Here is a 21930-nt window from a genome sequence, read left to right as displayed (position 1 = left end):
GAGTCAACAATCACAGAGCACTTACAGTGCAAGATTTTGTCCCAGGCTTAATAGACCATAAAAAAAGCACAATCATAAATTGACATTCTACTCACAGTAACTGATAGTGCAAATACATAGAAAATCAGTAAGAATATACAGGAGATTTGAACAATACCCTCAAGTAACTTCCCTTACTGGCATCTATAGGTCAATCCATCCAATGACAGCAGAATGCTCATCCAATACTGACCAAGGTATACCATATCCTATCCACAAAAGAAATCTTAACAAATTAAAAATGATTCAAGTCACACAAAGTATAATTTTTACCAAAACAGAAGTGAGTAACAGAAAAAAATCTGGAAAATTCCAAAATATTTAGAAACTAAATGACAAATTTCTAAATAACCCATAACCAAGAAAAGATGACAATAAAAATATTCAAAGAAGGGCTTGTGTATGGCTGTAGTGGCAAAGAGCTTGCCTAGCAAATGTGAGGCCCTGAGTTCAAACGCCAATACCTCAAAAACAAAACAAAATATTCAAAGAAGTAATAACTTAAAACTTCCTAAGTATGATTTTAAAAGTTAGGTTACTCATCTAAAACGTTCAACAAACTCTAAAAGTAAATGCAAGGAGAGCTATACACATGGAGGCATCATAGTAAATGCTGAAAGTCAAAGTAAAAATGATCTTGAGAGCAGAAACAGAAAAACAGCTAATCATTTACAAGGGAACTTAAAAGATTAATAGATCATTTATCTTTGAAACAATAGATGACAAAAATGTCAAAATGCTCAAGGAATAAAACTGTCAATTCATCAAACTATCTTTCAAAAAATAAGGACAAAACAACAACAGCACAGATAAACAAAAACAGAGCATATATTAAAAGTAGATGCAACTTTCATAAAACACTAAAAGAAGCACTTCAAGCTGAAAGCAAGTGACCCATACAATAACTGAAATACACAAACAAAAAGTACTGGTAATGACAACTATATTACAGACAGTGAAAATGCAATTTCATCTCCTTTCTTCTCATAATTGATTTTAAAAGCACTTTATAAAACAATATGTACATAATTGTACTTTACAGAAATGTAATATAATTGCCAATAACAGCATAAAGGAGCCAGGTAGAAGAAAAGCTATATTTGGAATAAGGAAATGATACTATATAGTAACTCAAATACCTAGAAATAAATGAAAAGAACTCAAAATGATAAATAAGAAAATATAACAAATGCTATAAATACTTGCTTTCCTTCCTTTTCAAAAAGAGTTAAATTTATATATAAAGAAATAATTTAACAATGTTTTGTTAGGTTTCACACATGCAGAAACATGCATGCTATGTACAATAACAATAGAACAAAAAATGGAAAAGGAAACAGAGTAACATAGGAATAATGTTGCTATATCTGGAATTCAATTAATTTAAATATGAAGTGATTCTGATAAGATGTATATGTTAACCTCTATAACCACCACTAAAGAAATAATTCATGAAAATACAGTGAAAAAAATCATTAGAAGAATTAAATGTTACTCAGAAAATACTTAATGCAAAAGAAAACAGTAAAGAATAGAGAAACAAAGAGACATACACAAACAAAAACTAAGAAGGCAGATAAAAATCCAACTATATCAACATCAACATTAAACATAAATGGGTTAAATAATCTAATCAAGATGTAAGACTATATTTTAAAAAAGCAAGAACTAACTATATGCTGTTGAAAGAAGACACTTTAGATTCAAAGAAATAAACATATTGAAAGGAAAAAGATATATTAATAGTTTTAAAACAACAAGAAAGTTGTAATGGCTCAAATAATAGCAGACAAAATAGCTTTTAAAACAAAAGGAAAAAATATAACTACAGAGAAATTTTATGACAGGTAATTAAAAAATTTATAGGACATATAAACATATTTGTTCCTAGCAAGAAAGTCCCAATATAGCATGAGACAAGAACAGACAGAACTAGGAAAAAGAAGGCAGACAACTCCACAAAAGTTTAAGATTTTAATTGGTCACTATAAATAACAGATAAAACAAGTAATGAACAATGCTTTTCACCAATTAGACCTAAGTGACATCTATATAGTATTCAACACAATGACAGAACATACATTCTTCTCAAGTATACATTCTCTAGTCTAGACCATATACCAGGCAATAAAATAAACTACAAGAAACTTAAGGACTTTAATGATGTGAAGTATGTTCTTTAATCACAATGTAATGAAATTAAAAATTAGTAACAAGAACTTGGTGATTCTAGGAGCATGGCTCAAGTAGTGGAGTGCCTGCCCAGCAAGCATGAGGCTCTGAGTTGAAAATTCTAGTACTGACCCCAAAAAAGTCTTCTCTTAGGGCTTGAGGCATGCCTCAAGCCATAGAGGGCCTACCCAGTAAGCACAAAGCCCTGAGTTCAAAACACAGTACCACATACACCTTCCCCTGCCCCCAAAAAAACCCCTTGGTAAAACTCACAGAAATGTGAAAATTTTAAAATACCTTCCTAAAGAACCAATGGGTGAAAGAAGAAATCACAAAGTAAATTTTAAACAATATTCTGAGATGAATAAAAATGAAAATGAAACAAAAAACTTACAGAATACACTAAAATACCACTTACAGAGTAAGTGATAGCTGTAAATGCCTGTATTAAAAAAAATGATCTCAAAGCAAAAACTGTACCTTCCATCTTAAGAAACTAAAAGATCTTAAGAGCAAACCAAATCCATAGGAAGCAGAAAATAAACATTAACATGGAAATTACTGAAACAGAGAAAAATCAATAGAGAGAGTCTGTACAAACCACGGTAGCTTCTTTGAAAAGATGAATAAAATTAATCATATCTTTGAATAAACTAATCAAGAAAAAAAGAGAGATTACTACAATCAGGAGAACAAAAGAGGGACATTTCTACCAACATTAAAAAATCAAAAGAAGGGAGTACCTAAAGGAATACTATTATCATGCAAATAAGTTAGGTAACATATTAAAAAGGTAAATTTATACAAAAACAGAAACTGCCAAATCTACTCAGAAAAAAAATAAAATCCAAGTATACCTATAACAAGAAGAATGATTGAAACAGTAAACCAAAAACTTTTGGGAAGGAAAATCCCAGGATCAAATGGCATTACAGATGAATTCTACCAAATATCTTAAGAATTAATACCAACCCTTCACAAAGTCTTCAGAGACACATTTCCCAATTCATTCTATGGGGTAAGGAGACTGATGTTCACCTAACAGGAGCTATACATATTTTTAAAGCTTCTTTATTCCCTTGATTGAATCCTGCTTCCCCCAGATTTCTTAGTCAATCAACTGAAACCCTCTTCTTGAACCCCTATTGATTCTACCAACTGTCTATCTCCTTGTTGGAACTTCATTGGCCAATTTAGGAAACTTAAGATCTCCCCAGGCAGGTACCTGTAAGACCTATCTTTTCCATTTGCTTCTTCTCCATTCTCATTTTGCCACCTTCAATCTTCCACTCGGTTCCCTTGAGTCCTCCATATGTCCCATTTTAAGGCCCTATTTCCTTCATCCCTCTGTTCACCCAAAATTGCCAGAACTTCTTCCTTTCCATGATAGCCCCTCAGTCACTTTAATTTTATCCCCCCAATTCTCACAACAGACTTAAAATCCCCCAAAAACAACAACCTGAGATTAAAAGCAGAAAAAGCCACAGCTTCCATAAGCTTACATATCAGACCAAGAGAATGTCCTGAAAGTCTCCTCCACAAATACTGCTAAACAGGTAAAACCAGTGAGTTATATTACTGTTTTACTGTCTCATGGCTAAAATTTTTAAATGAAAACTATAAAACCTTGTTATCTCTATCTATCTCTCTCTCTCTCTCTCTCTCTCTCTCTCCCCCCCCCCCGTGTGTGTGTGTGTGTGTGTGTGTGTGTGTGTGTGTGTGTATGTGTGTAAAACCAAAAAATAAGGGTGTTCAGTTTTGTATTATGCTATTTTTTCAATACTGAAGAATGGATCTAACCCAGTATCAACAACAAAATATTACCATAGTTTCAACGATGATTGTGAGGTTACCTAAACCATCAGTCAAAGCTACATAGCTTCCTCCTTTTTCTAAATGGCCAACTGTCTTCAGGTAATGCCAACCTGGTTGAGTAAACTGAGCTGTATGAGCTAGAGAAAAAGAGAAAAACACAAATTAGATAAAAATGATGATGACAGGGTTTCTTAAAAAAATAGCTGTCTACCAATTTGAGTCTGATTCCAATAAGTTATTTTCCATTTTAGAGGAAAATACTTGCCAACCTCATATTTCAATTCTTAAGTAATTAATCCAGTTAAATGGTATAATTGCAAGATTCTTGGAATGATTTGTAAAAATAAATGAACCTGTCAGTTTAAAAGTATTGATTAGTTCTTTTTTTTCCAAAAGCAAATTCAGTTACTCCTCCCAATCTTTGTTCATCTATTTAACCCATCCTAATAAAATTACTACAAAAAAAAAGAAGAAGAAGTAAAAATAGTTAATAAGGCAATTCAAAACTGCTTATGGTCTCAAATTTTTTCCACAACATGTATATTTATTGTCACCTCCAAAGTGGTCCTGAAAATGTACTAAACAATATTCCATGTCCCTACCCCAATAGTCACAAAATTAGCAATGTGTATAGTTCACATAGGTGAGTGGAAACAACAATTTCAGCATCTAAGGGGTTAACTAACCAAAATACATTAAGTCCAACTTAATTTTTCTGTATTGTAAAAGAACAAGAGTTTAGAATAATGTCATGGTGACATAACTAATGTAATGATTACAAATATCTCTGAGGAATACATATCAACTAAAAAAGAAAATCACCAAAATATAGGTTTAAAATTAAAACAAGTTTACTGAATTCATAATTTTCTCTGAAAGTGTCTTACCATTGAAGAAACTGATTTTTTAAAAATACTACGGATGCAATTTTAAAACAAAACAGTCACAAATATTAAATATTTTTTACTAAAAAATTCACAGAAAAATTTCAATATTAATCAACAGATGTTTTATTTTATTTAAATTACATCCATTATTACGGTTATATCCCTTCATGAAAAAGTGAGACCATGCCATCCATTATCTGTATGATCTCAGCTTCCTTTGTGGCTAATGAAGGGTACTGTAGAAAAAATTTTGTGTTTCAGTGGAAATGGATGATCTTTCGGCTATGTAAATTATGACTTGTTTAATAGACATCAAATTGATTTTCTCCCAGTTGTAGGAAACTCAGTTTGTCTTCATTTATAATTCATCTCACATTCTTTACTCCATAAAAATTTGTGCTTTGTTGAGTTGTCTTCTGAAATGGTTTTAACATTTGCCTGGTTCCTTCATATCATGAACAACAAAATCTTCAAGCATGTGCTTACTTTTTTTATCTATAATTAGAGTCATGATTTTATCTTTTCCTGAAAATTGTTTTTTAACAACATACAATAGTAGATTTAGGGAACAATATAAAGCCATGGTATTTCAAATAATGTTTATATTTACTTATTCATTAAATGATTCAATAAATACAATATTTATTAATCACCTAATATTTGTTATTCACTCACCTTCTATTTTGTTAAAACACTAATCAACAAAACTGAACTAATACAAAGGAATAAAATCTTCTAAGACTAATTTTAAGACTTTTAGATACTCTGAGTGAAACAAATCTTTAAAAATACCTTGTTTTATTAGTAATTATTATAATTTGTGATACCTTAGGTGATTATTCCTATCTCCATCACTAAACACTCCCTTTTCTTTTTCCCCTCTTCTTTTCTTCCCTTCCCCACTCTCTCCTTCCCAATCCTTTCTAAAGGCTTTGTCTAGGAATAATCAATAATCAAGTACAGAATACAGAAAGTAGTCTAGTTACCCAGAATAATCTTATAAAACACTAGCAAATACACATTAAAATAGAGACATGCATAAAACCTGGATATGTATGCAGCTTCTATAATCTCTTGAGGTGTTTTCTGTTTTGTAGGGAATGAGAGGTGAAGTCCGAGCCATACCTGACACCCAGATGGGAGATTCCACTATATAGTGCCCACTCCATGGCTCCTGGGCAGTCATCAGTCCACATCGTCCATAAGGCAGCTCTTCATAGTAAGCAGCCACCAAATTCCAAGCGATTGTGCTAAAATATTCATTTGATTAAAAAGAAACACCAAAACAACATGAAATAAAAATGTAAATGTCTAAAAGCCTGAAGAAGTCATTATCATAATTATGATGTAAATGAACATAAAATGTCCACACAAAGAAAATAGAAGTTGTCTAAGTTCACTCACATTTTGAAAAATCCAGTGTCACATTTTAATGGTGAGTCACATAATTAAAAAAAATACAAATGCATATTGGATGCACATTTTTTTTTTACTGAACAGTGGTATAACCAGAAGATGAATCATGCTCAATTAGTACCAACATTTCACAAATTTGAGTCAAATGCAAAACACTCTGCCTGCTTAACACCCACATTTCATGACACAGTTTTTATGAACTTGACTTTGGACTGTTGCACTGAAAATTCTTAAAAGTCAGACTGTATGGGTTCAGATCATACGCCTATCACTTAACCTCTCCGGACCTCAGTTTCCTCATATGTAAAACAAGGTAGTAACGGTACCTACCTTAAAAGTGGTTGTAAAGATTAAATGCATAAATTCACATAAAGAGTATGGAATAAAGTTTGTGCTGTACCATCGTTATCATTTTGTTTCAACTATAAGTAATAAGTGGATCAGCTTGCTAGTCTGCTTTTTGGTCCATTCGTTCAGATGATCAGGCCTTAAAGGTCCACAGCAGATACTCAACCTTAATATTGTGATTCTATGGTTATCAGAAAAATCGAAGCACAAAAAGGAAGTTCTTGTACCTGGCTGGGTTCCTCACAACTAAAAAACAAACAGAGCTTACTCAGAGTTTTATTTTTCTAATCAAGTCGTCATTCATCATAAAAGTCAGACTGGCATTCTTAGCAAATCAAAGCTGATTAATTCTCTCAACACAAAGTAGAAATAATAGTCCCACTTTTCAAAACAGCTCACTACCAGTGAACATTATAAGAGTTCTCATGATTTTGTTCACAGTTTGCAAGATGCCTGATATCCTCTCTGGCTAGCCATAGAAGTACCAATTGAGACAAATGTTCTGGAGGGCATTTTGTAAAATGTACAAAAGCCTCCAAAATCTATGTATCTCTGCCCTAGACATTCAGTTTTTAAGAATACACCCTAAGGAAATAATCATAGATATATACAAAGATATTTGTACACAGCTGATCATTTCAGTTTGTGTAAAGCTATTGATTAAAATATAAACAACTTCCACTTCTAGGAAGACAGAAATGAGGTATATTTTTTCCACAGATATTTCCCAAACTGCAGTATGAGAATCACCGAGATAAGACACACAGAGTACACCTAGTCTAGACAAGACTACCAGGAACCCTCCCTGTAGATTCTGATTCAGTGACATCTGGGCAGCTGCCTAGGAATCAGCTTAATAAGTATCTGAGATGCTTCTTAAGACAAGGCAAGTTTGGGAAATACTACTTAGTGTAGTAGAAAACAGGCCTGAAAAGTGTAGTGGGAATACACTTAAACAGGAGAAAAAGTTCATAATGTCATATTTAATAAAAGGCAGCTTACTAAACGGATTGTACAGTGTATCTCAATTCTGCATTAAAATATATAGCCATAAATTAAAAATGAGAGGAAATATGCCAAAATTTTTAGGGACAGTTATTTCTGGACAGTAAGATTAATAAGCAATTTTGCTTCATTCTTTGTATTTATCTTCAGTTTCTAAATTTTCTGTCATGAATGTGCATTATCTTAATACCAATAGGCCATGATAAGCAACTTTTCCTTCAAAAACAAAAGAAATACTGTGTGTGTGTGTGTGAACTTGCATTACCATCACAAAGTATATATACTAGTTTGCCTCTGTTCTGTTTATCATTGTTTTAGAAGGCTAACTTAAATCTAATTAAACTGTCATCAAAGCATTTAAGACATGCTTCCCTTCAAAATAAAGCAGTCTGAAAGACTGTAAAGCAAGATACAATTAAAGACACTTTGCACATTCAGGTTTATTGCAGCATTATTCACAGCAGCCAAGCTATAGAAACAGACCAGATGTCCTACATCTGATGAATGGATTAAGAAAATATGAGACATAGATATAGAGATAAAGATAAAGATAGATGCAATGGAATATTATTCAACCACAAAGAAGAATAAAATTTTTTCATTCACAGGTAATTTTTCATTCACAGGAACTGGACAGTATCATGTTAAGTGAAGTGAGAAGCCAGGCTCAGAAAAACAAAGGCATATATATATATGTGTTTCCAAAAGTGGAACTCTTCTAACAGTTCCACAGGGAGAAGGAAAAGAAGAAAAGAATACAAGACAGTGAATAATACTGAAATGCATCACATCCGTGTAGGAATAAGACACAACAAAATGCCCTGAAAACTGTTGAACAATACAGGGTAGGGGAAGAGATAAAAAAACAGTATTAGAGAGGCTTAGACTGATCAAAGTACAATATGTTTACAGATAAAATACCAAGGCGAAACCCCAATGAACAATGAATACACACTGAAACAATGAACAACAGGAATGTAAAATAGGTCATGTTAAAAGGAGAGTAATGGCAGGGGGCTAAATGAAGAGTGTAAATAAGGGTGAATATTGTTGAGGTACTTTCTATACATGTACAAATATGGAACATTGAAACCTGTCAAAGTCATTTAAAGTAGGGGAGTGAGAAAAGGAGGAGAATAATGGAGGAAAGGAATGAAACCAGGGGTCATATATTTATATACATAATGAAACCCCCTGTTTAACTATCATATACTAATAAAAACATTTTTAAAAAGAAATAAAATAGTGTTCTTTCTTAATAATCTGTTTTATAAACAAATAGTTACAGAAATTAAGAGATCCCACAAGGAATTAGTCAGCCAGAGGGGAAGTGATACAATAAGGCACCCTGCCTGGTCTTTTTAAGAGGTCACTATCATTAAAAAATGGGGAAGAAGAAAAAGAAACTTGAGGGCTGTAACTTCTAAATCAAATTCATGTGCTTGATTAGATCAAACATAGTAGTGGCACACATCTGTAATCACAACTACTCAGAAGGTGGAGGTAGGAGGGCTGTGGTCTGAGCCCAGTCAGACAAAAACTCAAGACCCTATATGAAAAACAAACTACAAAAGCAAAAGGACCAGGGACATGGCCCAAATGGAAGAATACTTCCTTAGCAAGCACTAGCCATAGATTCAATCTTCAGTACCACTGAAGTATTTTAAAAGCGGATCTACAAATGACATTTTGGAAGACAATTGGAAAAATGTGAATACAGATTGGGCATTAGAAATTTTTAACGTTCATATGCATAAAAATGATATTCATGTAGAACATCTGTGTGTTTTAGAGACCCACTAAAATATGTAGGTACAGTATAAAGACATATAAAGTAATTTACTTTATAACTGCTAATTTAAAATATATGCAGCTTGTCAAAAGTCACAGAACTGTATGAATTACCATGCATAAGTTACACCTCAATAAACCTAACTTTCCTAAATATACACTATATTCACATTTAGGAAAAATGTAAATTAGGTATACATTACATGTAAATAAAGCAAAGATTGCAAAATATTTAGAATCATTGTATATAAGTTGTGAGAATATAGAAAACCATTGTATTTTTTTCTATTTGTGTTTTTACACTTTCTATAATAAAAACACTAAAAGGTTTTTAATAACTTACGACGTCATATAGCCATTGATATAATTCTGATTTAATATGCGAGCCCAACAGCCTGCACCCACATCACTGTTTAAAGTGCTAAAATCTTCAGAAGACCAAAGCTTCTTCTTAGTCAGCTTTGCATTCAGTACTGTATGGGTCCCTGGATAATGAGCCCTAGAAAAGAAAGTGTAAAAATAAGTGAAAACAGTTAGAATGAGATATACATATTTGTTGAGTAATTTAAAATACAAGTCTTTGCCAATGTTTTCTATTTTAAAACAATTAGGCAGTTTCCAAACATGAAAGACAGAATGTAAGCATCTGCTTCCCATCCTTCTCTCTTTCAAGTTACCCTTAAAATTACAACAAAGGAAAAAAAGGGGGATATGAAACTACAACCATAGCTAGAATGGGAAGAAGATCACTAATGGATCTGAAAATTCAGGAAACCATAAATGAATGGAAGCATGTTGATGGATGGAGGTAGAAGAAGCCATAGCCTAGAAAAATTTCAGAGGACAATGAGGTAGAGACAGGATGGAGACTCCCCAGGGGAAGCTGAAGAGGAAAGAAGCAAGGAGGAGGTCAAAAGTCATACTAGTAAGTCTATTACATAATGTAGCACTCTCTTCCCTACTCCTACCCTAGCACACAGAGAGAAAATTGGCATTTACTCCCAGGCAAAAAAACTAAAATAACAACAAAACAAAACAAACAAAAAATTCCACAAAACCCACAGATGGCTCTTTCCTAAATGAAAATAATAAACTACATTGTAAAAACTAAAAGGTGCTATCTCAAAACAATAATGGTTTTCAAACTGGGTAATTTTGCCCGTTTCTGGCAAAATCTGGAAACATTTCTTCAACTGTCCCACTAGAAACAAAGGAGTTTTGACATCTAGTGAATAGAGGCCAAAATGTTGCTACACATCCTATAGTACACAGGACAGACCACCACAACCCAGAACTATCCAGTGTAAATATCAAAAGCGCAGAGGTGAGAAGCTACGCCAGAAAAGGAACCCTGCCTCATTCTAGCATTTGAAGAGAAGGCTAGAATCATTCTCTTAGAGAGAAGAGAATCAGGTGAAGAATCAATGCACATTTATTACTGCAAGAGTAAATGTTGCCATAGTGATCATTGTGGAAGCCACTGAGTATATGAATAAAAACAATTATGAAACTTAAAAACAGAAAACAGATTGAAAGTTAATACAATAATAAATTAGTATATTAGCTAAATAACTTTAGGAATAAGTGTATACTCTTTAACAATTATTTATAAAAAACAGTAATGCAAGTAGACTAATGGAAATTGGATTATAGCACAATTCTAATCTTTGCAATTTGTTGACTAGTAATCATGACATCAAAAGAATAATCATAAAAACCTGTTGTAGATTTCAGTAATTAAATTCCATTTTAGGTCATGACTTTTTAAAGAAAAAGTCCTATAAAGAATTCTTTGTAACTAGTGAAGATGAATTAGGGTACAACACCAATTTGGGACCCCAGAATTTCATGGAGAAGAAATGAATACATAATATATAAATAAATGAATACATATATATAAAGAAAAATGAGGTTCCACAAGGATTTTGTGGAATTGCTGAACTTAGCTGAAAACAGGCATCTATTTCAGTTTTTCAAATCAACATTCTAAAAAAAACCCAAGAACAATCTAGCAACTAACAGGGTTAAGAAATTATCTTTGCACTATTATGCCAAACTTGGAAAATCAAACTACTAATTCTCAAGCTACTAATGTTTTAATAATATAATTTTATTAAATTTTTACATTTTAGATTATTCATATCTCAGTTTCACTCAGTGACCATGCCTTGCAGCTTTGAAACCTCTTTAGCCAAACATTAATTTTTAATACCATATTAAAAATTAGGAATATTATATCCCTGCTTGTCATTCAGGAAAATATATACCTGGTTTGTACATTTTCCAACTTTTCCATAATGAGCATGTATTATTTTTATAATATGAAAAAATATCTCTACTACAGTTATAGGAAGTATATCCCTCACTCAGAAAAATATGATACTGTTACTATATTTGAAACCTCAGCAATTTATTAAGTGATCTAGTAAACTAGGGCAAAATTGATACTAAAATTTGGGTCTCTCCCAATATCCAGATCTACTGCTAGTTCAACAAAATGCAAAGGCTCTTTAAAAACATAATTTTAGCTGGAAACATGGCTCAAGTGGTAGAGTACTTGCCTATCAGGCACAAGGCCCTGAGCTCAAACTTCCTCCCCCCAAAAAAGAATTTTAATATATCAGAAAAAAACTTTTCTATTATTTTGCAGCATGATTTCTCAAACTTAACAACCCTAACAGGGTAGAACAGTTTTTCTTTTCTATGTGTGTGTGATGTTGGGGTTCGAGCTCAGGACCTCGTGCTTGCTTAGGCAGGCACTCTACTACCTGAGCCATTCCACCAGCCCCTAACAGGGTATTAAAAGAAAATTAGAACTTTTAGACAAGGTGAAGCATGGTAGCAGCTCAATTTAACTCATGAAACTGAGACCATCTGCACCAGGTTGAGGTTGGAAGTGAATGCCGTTTCAAAAACAATGCAATCACAAAGAGGTCAAACATAATACTGTAACAGTTTAAAGCAGATTTTTCCAATAGAAATCTGACCTAAACCACATGTACAATTTTAAATTTTCTAGTAATTACATTAAAAAAACACAAAGGTTCTTACCACAATGAAATAAATAAATAAAAATTAATTTAAAAAAGCAAAATGAAATAGGGAAATTAGTTTTAGTGACATTTGTTTAATTCAATATATTCAAATTATTAAACATGTGGTCAGTGTAAAATAATTGTAAATAACATTTTACTTTGTAATATTAAACCTCAAAATCCAATATGAAATCTCTAGTCTTTAAAACTTTCAAAATTTAATATTAAATTTTCAAAAGTGTATTTTAAACTTATTAACACATCTAATATTAGACTGGCTGCATTTCAGGTGTTCTATAGATAGGCATATGTAGCCAGCGGCTACTGCAGTGGACAATGCAGGCTTATGCTGTAACAATTTCAGCAAGTGATCTCCTCAGGAATGGTAGAGGCTCACCATGAGAATGAGCTGTGTGAAATGAAATCCAAACTGAGTAAGTCAGTCACACTCATAAAGGAAAGAACACTCAGACAACAGGGAGAATGGCATCCAGCAGATACAGACCCCAGAAAGAAATACAACTATGAAACAAAAATCTTCATATACAGCACTGGCCACACACAACATGAATGGGACCTGGACGTATACTCTTCCTATGGAGGTAGGAGCCAAGGAATAAATATCTCCTAAACAGAAGTCCAATACACCATTTGGATTGAAAACAATCCAAATGACCACTGAGAAAAGATTAACCAATATCACACACAAAAAACTGAAATGAGGTCACAGAATGCCTTAACCAGGGTAAACATCCCAGGTCATCCTGTCCCCGGTCAGGTTTCTGCAGACTGTCACCATAAAGACAACAAACAGAACAGGGTGGTGGCCCTGTAATCCCAGCACTTGAAAGGCAGAGGCAGGAGGATTGCAAGTTCACACCAAGCCTGGGATATACAGAGATCCTATCTTAAAAAAACAAAAAAAGGGCTGAGAGCATGGCTACAGTGCCTGCCTACCAAGTGCAAGGCCCTCTATTCAAACCTTGGTACCACAAAACAAAAAGATAATAAACAAGTTCAATAAAAGTCTTTTCATCTTATCATAATCCTTACCTGGAATGTATTAACATAAGTGGCCAACAGCTAACAACTGTCCTCTGTTGTCCTTGTCAATCATTGCAGTTGTATAACCAATTTGTTATAACCAGCTTGTTTGTTCTTTTTTAATCTATTAAAAACCCAAACTGTCAGAGGCTATTTGAGAGAGCATAATTGTAAGAGGCCAGAATTTATTACTCTAGGGGGTGATCATCCTTACTTTGGCTCTAATGTACCCTGTGTTCTCACACTTGTTTGTGCCTCACCTTGCCCTTTATTTGATTATTCATTCACTTATCTTCTTATTTATTTTGGCAGTTCTGGGCTTGAACTCAGGGCCTTGTGCTGGCTAGACAGGCACTGTACCACTTGAGCCACACCTCCAGACCTCAACTTGCCCTTTAGAATGACACCACCAGAATTATATAAGAATTAAGTTGTGGTGTATTCTTATAATTGAGTGCTAAACAACACAATGTAATTTCATCTGTATCTATCAGTATGAATATATATACAAATACGGTGACCAAAATAACAGATACTCTAAGATGCCATTTTAATAAAATTTTTAAACAAACAAAATTAGTTTACAGTGGTAAAGGTCAAATTAGTAGTTAAAGGTCAAATTAGTAGTTATCATCTGGGGGCAAAAAGAGAAGTTAATGAGTAGAAAGATTTCCAAGGGGAAGCCTTCTGGGGTACTGGGTAATTAATTATCTGGGGTGGGGGGGTCCATGTGAATGTTCCCTTTGTGGTAATTCTCTAAACTATACTCAGATGATTTGGGCACTTGTATATGTATATATACATCCTGTACTCAAATTTTAAAATTTTTAATGGGAAGAAATTCTTAGACAATAGAGAAAAAAATTATAAATGAAGCCTAAACTAAAAGAAATATAGATAGACACTATGAAATACAAAAAAGAGAAAAAAATTATAAATGAAGCCTAAGCTAAAAGAAATATAGATAGACATTATGAAAAACACAAGAAGGAGATAAAGGATAGAAATGATAAAATTAAAGAGAAGTAGATGGATTCTCTGCTGAATTCTATCAGACCTTTAAAGAAGAACTGATACCAATCCTCCTTAAACTGTTCCATGAAATAGAAAGGGAAGGAAAATTGCCTAACTCATTTTATGAAGCCAGTATTACACTCATCCCAAAACCAGGCAAAGACACCTCCAAAAAGGAGAACTATAGGCCAATCTCCTTAATGAACATTGATGCAAAAATCCTCAATAAAATAATGGCACACCGAATTCAACAACACATCAAAAAGATCATTCACGATGACCAAGTAGGCTTCATCCCAGGAATGCAGGGGTGGTTCAACATATGAAAATCAATAAACATAACAAACCACATTAACAGAAGCAAAGACAAAAACCACTTGATCATCTCAATAGATGTAGAAAAAGCCTTTGATAAGATCCAACACCATTTCATGATAAAAGCTCTAAGAAAATTAGGAATAGAAGGAAAGTACCTCAACATTATAAAAGCTATATATGACAAACCTACAGCCAGCATTATACTTAATGGAGAAAAACTGAAACCATTCCCTCTAAAATCAGGAACCAGATAAGGATGCCCACTATCTCCACTCCTATTCAACATAGTACTGGAATTCCTAGCCAGAGCAATTAGGCAAGAAGAAGGAATAAAAGGAATACAAATAGGTAAAGAAACTGTCAAAATATCCTTACTTGCAGATGATATGATCCTATACCTTAAAGACCCAAAAACTCTACTCAAAAGCTCCTAGACACCATCAATAGCTATAGGAAGGTAGCAGGATATAAAATCAACATAGAAAAATCATTAGCATTTCTATACTCTAATAATGAACAACTGAAAAAGAATATATAAAAACAATTCCATTTACAATAACCTCAAAAAAAAATCAAATACCTAGGTGTAAACTTAACAAAGGATGTGAATGACCTCTACAAGGAAAACTACACACTTCTGAAGAAAGAGATTGAGGAAGACTATAGAAAGTGGAGAGATCTCCCATGCTCATGGATTGGTAGACTCAACAAAATAAAAATGTCTATACTCCCAAAAGCAATCTACATGTTTAATGCAATTCCCATCAAAATTCCAATGACATTCATTAAAGAGATTGAAAAATCTACTGTTAAATTTATATGGAAACACAAGAGACCACAAATAGCCAAGGCAATACTCAGTTAAAAGAACAATGCTGGAGGTATCACGATACCTGACTTCAAACTATATTACAAAGCAATAACAATAAAAACAGCATGGTACTGGCACAAAAACAGACATGAAGACCAGTGGAACAGAATAGAAGACCCAGATATGAAGCCACAAAACTATAACCAACTTGTCTTTGACAAAGGAGCTAAAAATATACGATGGAGAAAAGACAGCCTCTCAATAAAAACTGCTGGGAAAAGTGGTTAGCAGTGTGCAAAAAACTGAAACTAGATCAATGTATATCATCCTAAACCAATATTAACTCAAAATGGATCAAGGATCTTAATATCAGACCCCAAATTCTTAAGTTGATACAGGAAAGAGTAGGAAATACTCTGGAATTAATAGGTATAGGTAAGAACTTTCTCAATGGAACCCCAGAAGCACAGCAACTAAGAGATAGCATAGAAAAATGGGACTTCATAAAACTAAAAAGCTTCTGCTCAACAAAAGAAATGGTCTCTAAACTGAAGAGAACACCCACAGAGTGGGAGAAAATATTTGCCAGCTACAAATCAGACAAAGGACTGATAACCAGAATATATAGGGAACTTAAAAAACTAAATTCTCCTAAAACTAATGAACCAATAAAGAAATGGGCAAGTGAACTAAACAGAACTTTCTCAAAAGAAGAAATTCAAATGGCCAAAAAACACATGAAAAAATGCTCACCATCTCTAGCAATAAAGGAAATGCAAATTAAAACCACGCTAAGATTCCACCTCACCCCTGTTAGAATAGCCATCATTAGCAACGCCACCAACAACAGGTGTTGGCGAGGATGCGGGAAAAAGGAACCCTCTTACACTGCTGGTGGGAATGTAAATTAGTAAAACCACTCTGGAAAAAAATTTGAAGGCTACTTAAAAAGCTAAACATTGATCTACCATATGATCCAGCAATACCACTCTTGGGGATATACCCAAAAGAATGTGACACAGGTTACTCCAGAGGCACCTGCACACCCATGTTTATTGCAGCACTATTCACAATAGCCAAGTTATGGAAACAGCCAAGATGCCCCACTACTGACGAATGGATTAAGAAAATGTGGTATTTATACACAATGGAATTTTATGCAGCCATGAAGAAGAACGAAATGTTATCATTCGCTGGTAAATGGATGGAATTGGAGAACATCATTCTGAGTGAGGTTAGCCTGACCCAAAAGACCAAAAATCGTATGTTCTCCCTCATATGCGGACATTAGATCAGGGACAAACACAACAAGGGGACTGGACTTTGATCACATGATAAAGCAAGAGCACACAAGGAGGTATGAGGATAGGTAAGACACCTAAAAAACTAGATAGCATTTGTTGCCCTCAACGCAGAGAAAGTAAAGCAGATACCTTAAAAGCAACTGAGGCCAATAGGAGAAGGGGACCAGGAACCAGAGAAAAAGTTAGATCAAGAAGAATTAACCTAGAAGGTAACACACATGCACAAGAAATTAATGTGAGTCAACTCCCTATATACCTATCCTTAGCTCAACTAGCAAAAACCCTTGGTCCTTCCTATTATTGTTCATACTCTCTCTTCAATAAAATTAGAGACAAGGGCAAAATAGTTTCTGCTGGGTAGCGAGGGGGTGGGGGGGAGAGGGAGGGGTCTGGGGGGTAACGGAGGGGATAAGGAAAGGGGGGAGAAATGACCTAAACATTGCATGCAAATGTGAATTAAAAAAAAGTGAACAAAAATAAAGAAATTTGAGAAAAATACAGAACAAAAGCATATGCAAAGGAGATCTGCAATATGTAACTCAAGTTCCTAAAAAGAAAACCAAAGTAATGAATAGCTATTTAAATTAAAATTTAAATAATCTTACTGAAACAAGGAAATACTTACATATACACGTTGAAAGTGTGTATATACATATATATGGTAAAAATTAAAACTGACATATAATTATATATAATTGACATATCATGATAATAATTATTAATTGTATGCACATTATTTATAAGGAAAGAAAATAAATCTAGAGTCAAGACTCCTCAATAACAACATTTTACACAGGTAATCAATGAGTAAACTTCATGGTACTCAAAGATTAAGAAAGGATTATAGCCAGCCAAATTCTCTTTCTTCAAGGACGAATACCATAAATAAACAGTAATAGTAAATATTAATAAATGAGAAATCTAGTAGACATTAAATTTCTGACACCCAAGAACCTAAAAGAGAAACTTCAGCAGAAGACTAGAAGGCAAGGACTGAATATGTTAATAGTACTGCTAGATTAAATTAAAGAGTAAATACTACGTAAGCATTACATGCTTGGCTAATGTACAGCTAATGTAGCAGAAACAAAACAGAAGAAAGGTAAAAGAAGGTGAGATGTAAATTAAGTTTGCAGATAGTCTGAGAGTAAAAGGTTGTGCACATGCAGCTGACAAACCGAGACAGTAGAATCTTGACTTCACATGAGATTAGAGACTAACACTAAAATAATCCTGATAATCACAATTCCATGGTAGGACAGAGACAACAAGCAAGAGATTATCAAATAATTTTAGTATCTCTTATAATAAATCAACAGACAATATCTAAATAAGGAGGAAACAAGGCTGGGAATGTACTTCAGTGGTAGAGTGCTCACCTAACATGAACAAGACCCTGGGGCACAGAAGAGGAAACGGTATTAGTATAAAATAGTTCCTCAACTTCAGCACTACTGACATTTTAGTCCACACAATTTTTTGATATGAAGACAGGTTGTGCATCAAAGGAACGTTGCAAAGAATTCTTGGCATCTAATTATCAGATGCTAGTAGCACTTCCCTAGAACTATGGCAATTATAAATATCACCCCACACTGCCAAATGTCCCCTAAAAGACAAAATTACCCCTAACTGAGAACAACTGATTCAAAGTTATATAAATTCATATAGCTGCAATAAGTAGAATCAAGAACAAATTTTACTAAATAACAGAGACATCTCCTTAAGCAAGAAAAAAGAAAATAAACCTGGTGTATATATACTTTGTATACATGCATGAAAACAGAACAATGAAACCAACTGAAATCATTCTAAAATGGGGGAAGGGAGAATGTGGGAGAATAACTAGAATGTGGGAGAATAATTGAATCTATATAAGATAAACTGTATGCACATATATAAATGTCACAATGTATACTGCATGTACAACAATTATATACTAATAAAAATCTTTTTATTTTTGGCAGTACATGGATTTGAACTCAGGACCTACATCTTGAGCCACTCCACCAGTCCTTTTTTTGTGATGGGTTTTTTTTGAGATAGGGTCTCACGAATTATTTGCCAGATCTGGCTTGGAATCATGATCCTCCTATTCTCTGCCTTCTGAGTAGCTAGGATTATAGGCATGAGCCACCGGCACCCAGCAAAAATGTTAAAAAGAGAACAAATCCCATAGCAAACATTTTGCATAAGTAGAATATAGTATAAGTCATTCGTAACAAAAGACATTATTGTAACAAGGAGAACACAAATATCATTTATATCAAAAAATAAAATGAGCTTAATTCACTCATTAAAATATGAAGATTTTCAGAGCAGCTTTAAAAAGCAAAATCTAACAGAATGCAAGAAACACCTCCAAAACAAAATGACCTTGAAAGGTAAAGAATAAACAATAAATACAAATGAAAACAAAGCAAGAACCTCTAAAACACATACAAAGCAGAATTCAAGAAGCATTAAATGAGAATGACATTTTCTATTGATGATAGTTACAAATCATACTGAAGATAGAATGTGTATTAATATCTATGTACCAAATAACAAAGCAGCAGCTCTTCCACAGCCAAAACTGAATTCGTTTGAAAGGAAAAACAGAAACCTACCACCAGTAAGAGGAAACAAACATTCTTGATAGCTCCAGGTAGCTAAAGTGGACAACATAATTAAGATACACAATATCTAAAAAATACAATCAAGAAGATAGAAGTGATACACCTAACTCTATATCCTGATGAGAGAATACATTCCCTGAAAAAATTATTTAAATAATACATTTAGCATTAAATGACCATAATGCGATAAAATGTGAAATTAATGATAACAAAAGAGACACTGAAATAAAGCTAAAGCTCAGGGGAAAATTCACTGCATTAAAATACCTATATAACTATAAAGTCAAACATCCAACTTCTTCAGAAGATACAGTAAAACCTATACTTTGGCTTAAATATTTTTTCCTAACCAAATATATTCAAGATTAAAACGACTTTGCTTTCCCTCAAGACTTGAGCTATTTATGAATATTTTAATGGTAAAGGGAAAAAATTCAATTTTAGCATGAAATGTTTAAATACAAATGCATAAATGTTTTTTCTTCCCAAAAAAAATAAGAAGCCTAAACCTAATCTAATCATATATCTCTACCAATTTCCAATAACAAAGAGAATAGATGAGCATGTCAAATTAAACCACAGGATGAAATTAATATACTCTGGACTGTGAGAATTTTCAGACAAACAACCCAGTCTCTTCTGTGAAAAGAAAAAAAGAAGATAAAGCAAGAACCTAAAGATTGGAAGAGACTTAAATACCAACCAACCACACTGTATGAATGAAAAATGTATCCAGATTCAACCAATAAAACTGTAAAATAATGATGAATATTTGATAACACAAAGAAACCATTACATTTTGAGGTACAATACTGGTATTACTTAGGGTAAATCTGTAGAGGGGTACAATAAAATTTTTATAGAAGAAATAATATAATGGCTGAGGTTTGATATAAAATAATGTGGGGAGGAAAGGGTGGGAGAATGAATAGGCATGTGGGTAAAGAATGGGTTAAGTGATAGAAACATATTTATTGTCTTATTCTGCTCACTTCTATGTACATTCGAAATTCTTGGGCTTGGGGTATAGATTACTGACAGAGTACTTGCCTAGCATGTATAAGACCCTGGATTTGATCTCCATTGCTTGGAAAAAAAAAAAGCAGCAACAACAAAAGTTCTTCATTAAACACACACACACACACACACACACACACACACACACACACACACACATAAAGATCAGAGTCTTCACAATGGATAAAGAAACAAATTCTATAAATATACACATCCTATTTTTTAAATGCTTATATATTTTGGCTTGATAGATAAAATATAAATTCACTTAAAAATACTGCTGAACCCAATGAGATCAGGGCCTAGGAAAGCAGAAATGGAATAAGGCCAGGATCAAAGCTATACTACAAAGGATACCATTTACAGCAGTGCTTATTCAAAATCTTTCATATACAGGAAATCTCAGGAATTAACTTCACAACACTGCCTTTATAATTTCTAAAGTTAAATACTACCTTATCCTCTAATCTAAATAAAATCTATTTTATTACTTCAAATATTAATACATTTTTTTAAAAGTTACCAACATATTTCAGTGTCATAGAAAGATCCCCTAAAACATTCATCAAAAAGAGAAAGGAATGAACTATGAGCTATACATGCTTTATTTAAATAAATACCTTTCCTTCCCAGAATGTAATCAAATGGGGAAGAGAAGGCGGGGAGAAAGTCAGTGAACAACCAGAGAAAGCAACCAGAAACTAAACTGCTAGTTTTCATAATAAAGATGCCTTACCCTATAACATCAATTGCCTTCAAGAGTTCGGGGTCAAATAGCATGGAAGAAGAAATAGGCTCCCAAAGATTATCACTCGCTATGATCTTCACTCGCTGAAGACCCTGATGGTTCAGCATCTTTCTTAGCACCTTTTGAGGAATAAACAGAACACAGGAAAGGCTACAAATGAGTTTATGGCTATTGAATTAGAGTTTATAGATATTGAATTATAACTGAAATAGCTGAAGTATCTTCAAAAACTGAATATTCTAGATAACAGTTTCAATATTATTTCTCAATAGAAAATGTACTCATGGGTTAAAAATGTTTAGGCGGATTTTCCTTCTGACTTTAGAATTATGTTTAACCATATAAATTAGGGGGAAGAAAGGGAGTTACGTTAGTAAAAAAATAATCAAAAATACTACCCAGAAATAATCACTATTATTTGGATATGCTTTCTTCCAGGAATTTTCCTATGCAGACGTAATAACAAAACTGGGATCATATTATCCATATAATTTATTAAAATGCTTTAATCTATCATTTTATTTTAAGTACTTGTAAATGTCTTTACA

General features: G+C 33.3%; 1 protein-coding gene across 2 annotated transcripts in view; it reads right to left on the bottom strand.

The window, feature by feature from the left end:
* Galc (galactosylceramidase) overlaps positions 1-21930 on the bottom strand; it is a 59285-nt gene that overhangs the window by 14989 nt on the left and 22366 nt on the right. For both annotated transcript variants that reach the window (XM_020185887.2, XM_074067388.1), the window contains 4 exons: positions 21371-21501; positions 9817-9972; positions 6039-6163; positions 4036-4163 (listed from right to left, as the gene is read on the bottom strand). In XM_020185887.2, the coding sequence (XP_020041476.1) occupies positions 4036-4163; positions 6039-6163; positions 9817-9972; positions 21371-21501 (540 nt within the window). The remainder of the gene's footprint in view (positions 1-4035; positions 4164-6038; positions 6164-9816; positions 9973-21370; positions 21502-21930) is intronic.

This window comes from Castor canadensis, chromosome 3 (assembly GCF_047511655.1).
Source record: "Castor canadensis chromosome 3, mCasCan1.hap1v2, whole genome shotgun sequence".
NCBI classification, from domain to species: Eukaryota; Metazoa; Chordata; class Mammalia; order Rodentia; family Castoridae; genus Castor; species Castor canadensis.
This window is presented reverse-complemented; position numbering and strand designations above follow the sequence as displayed.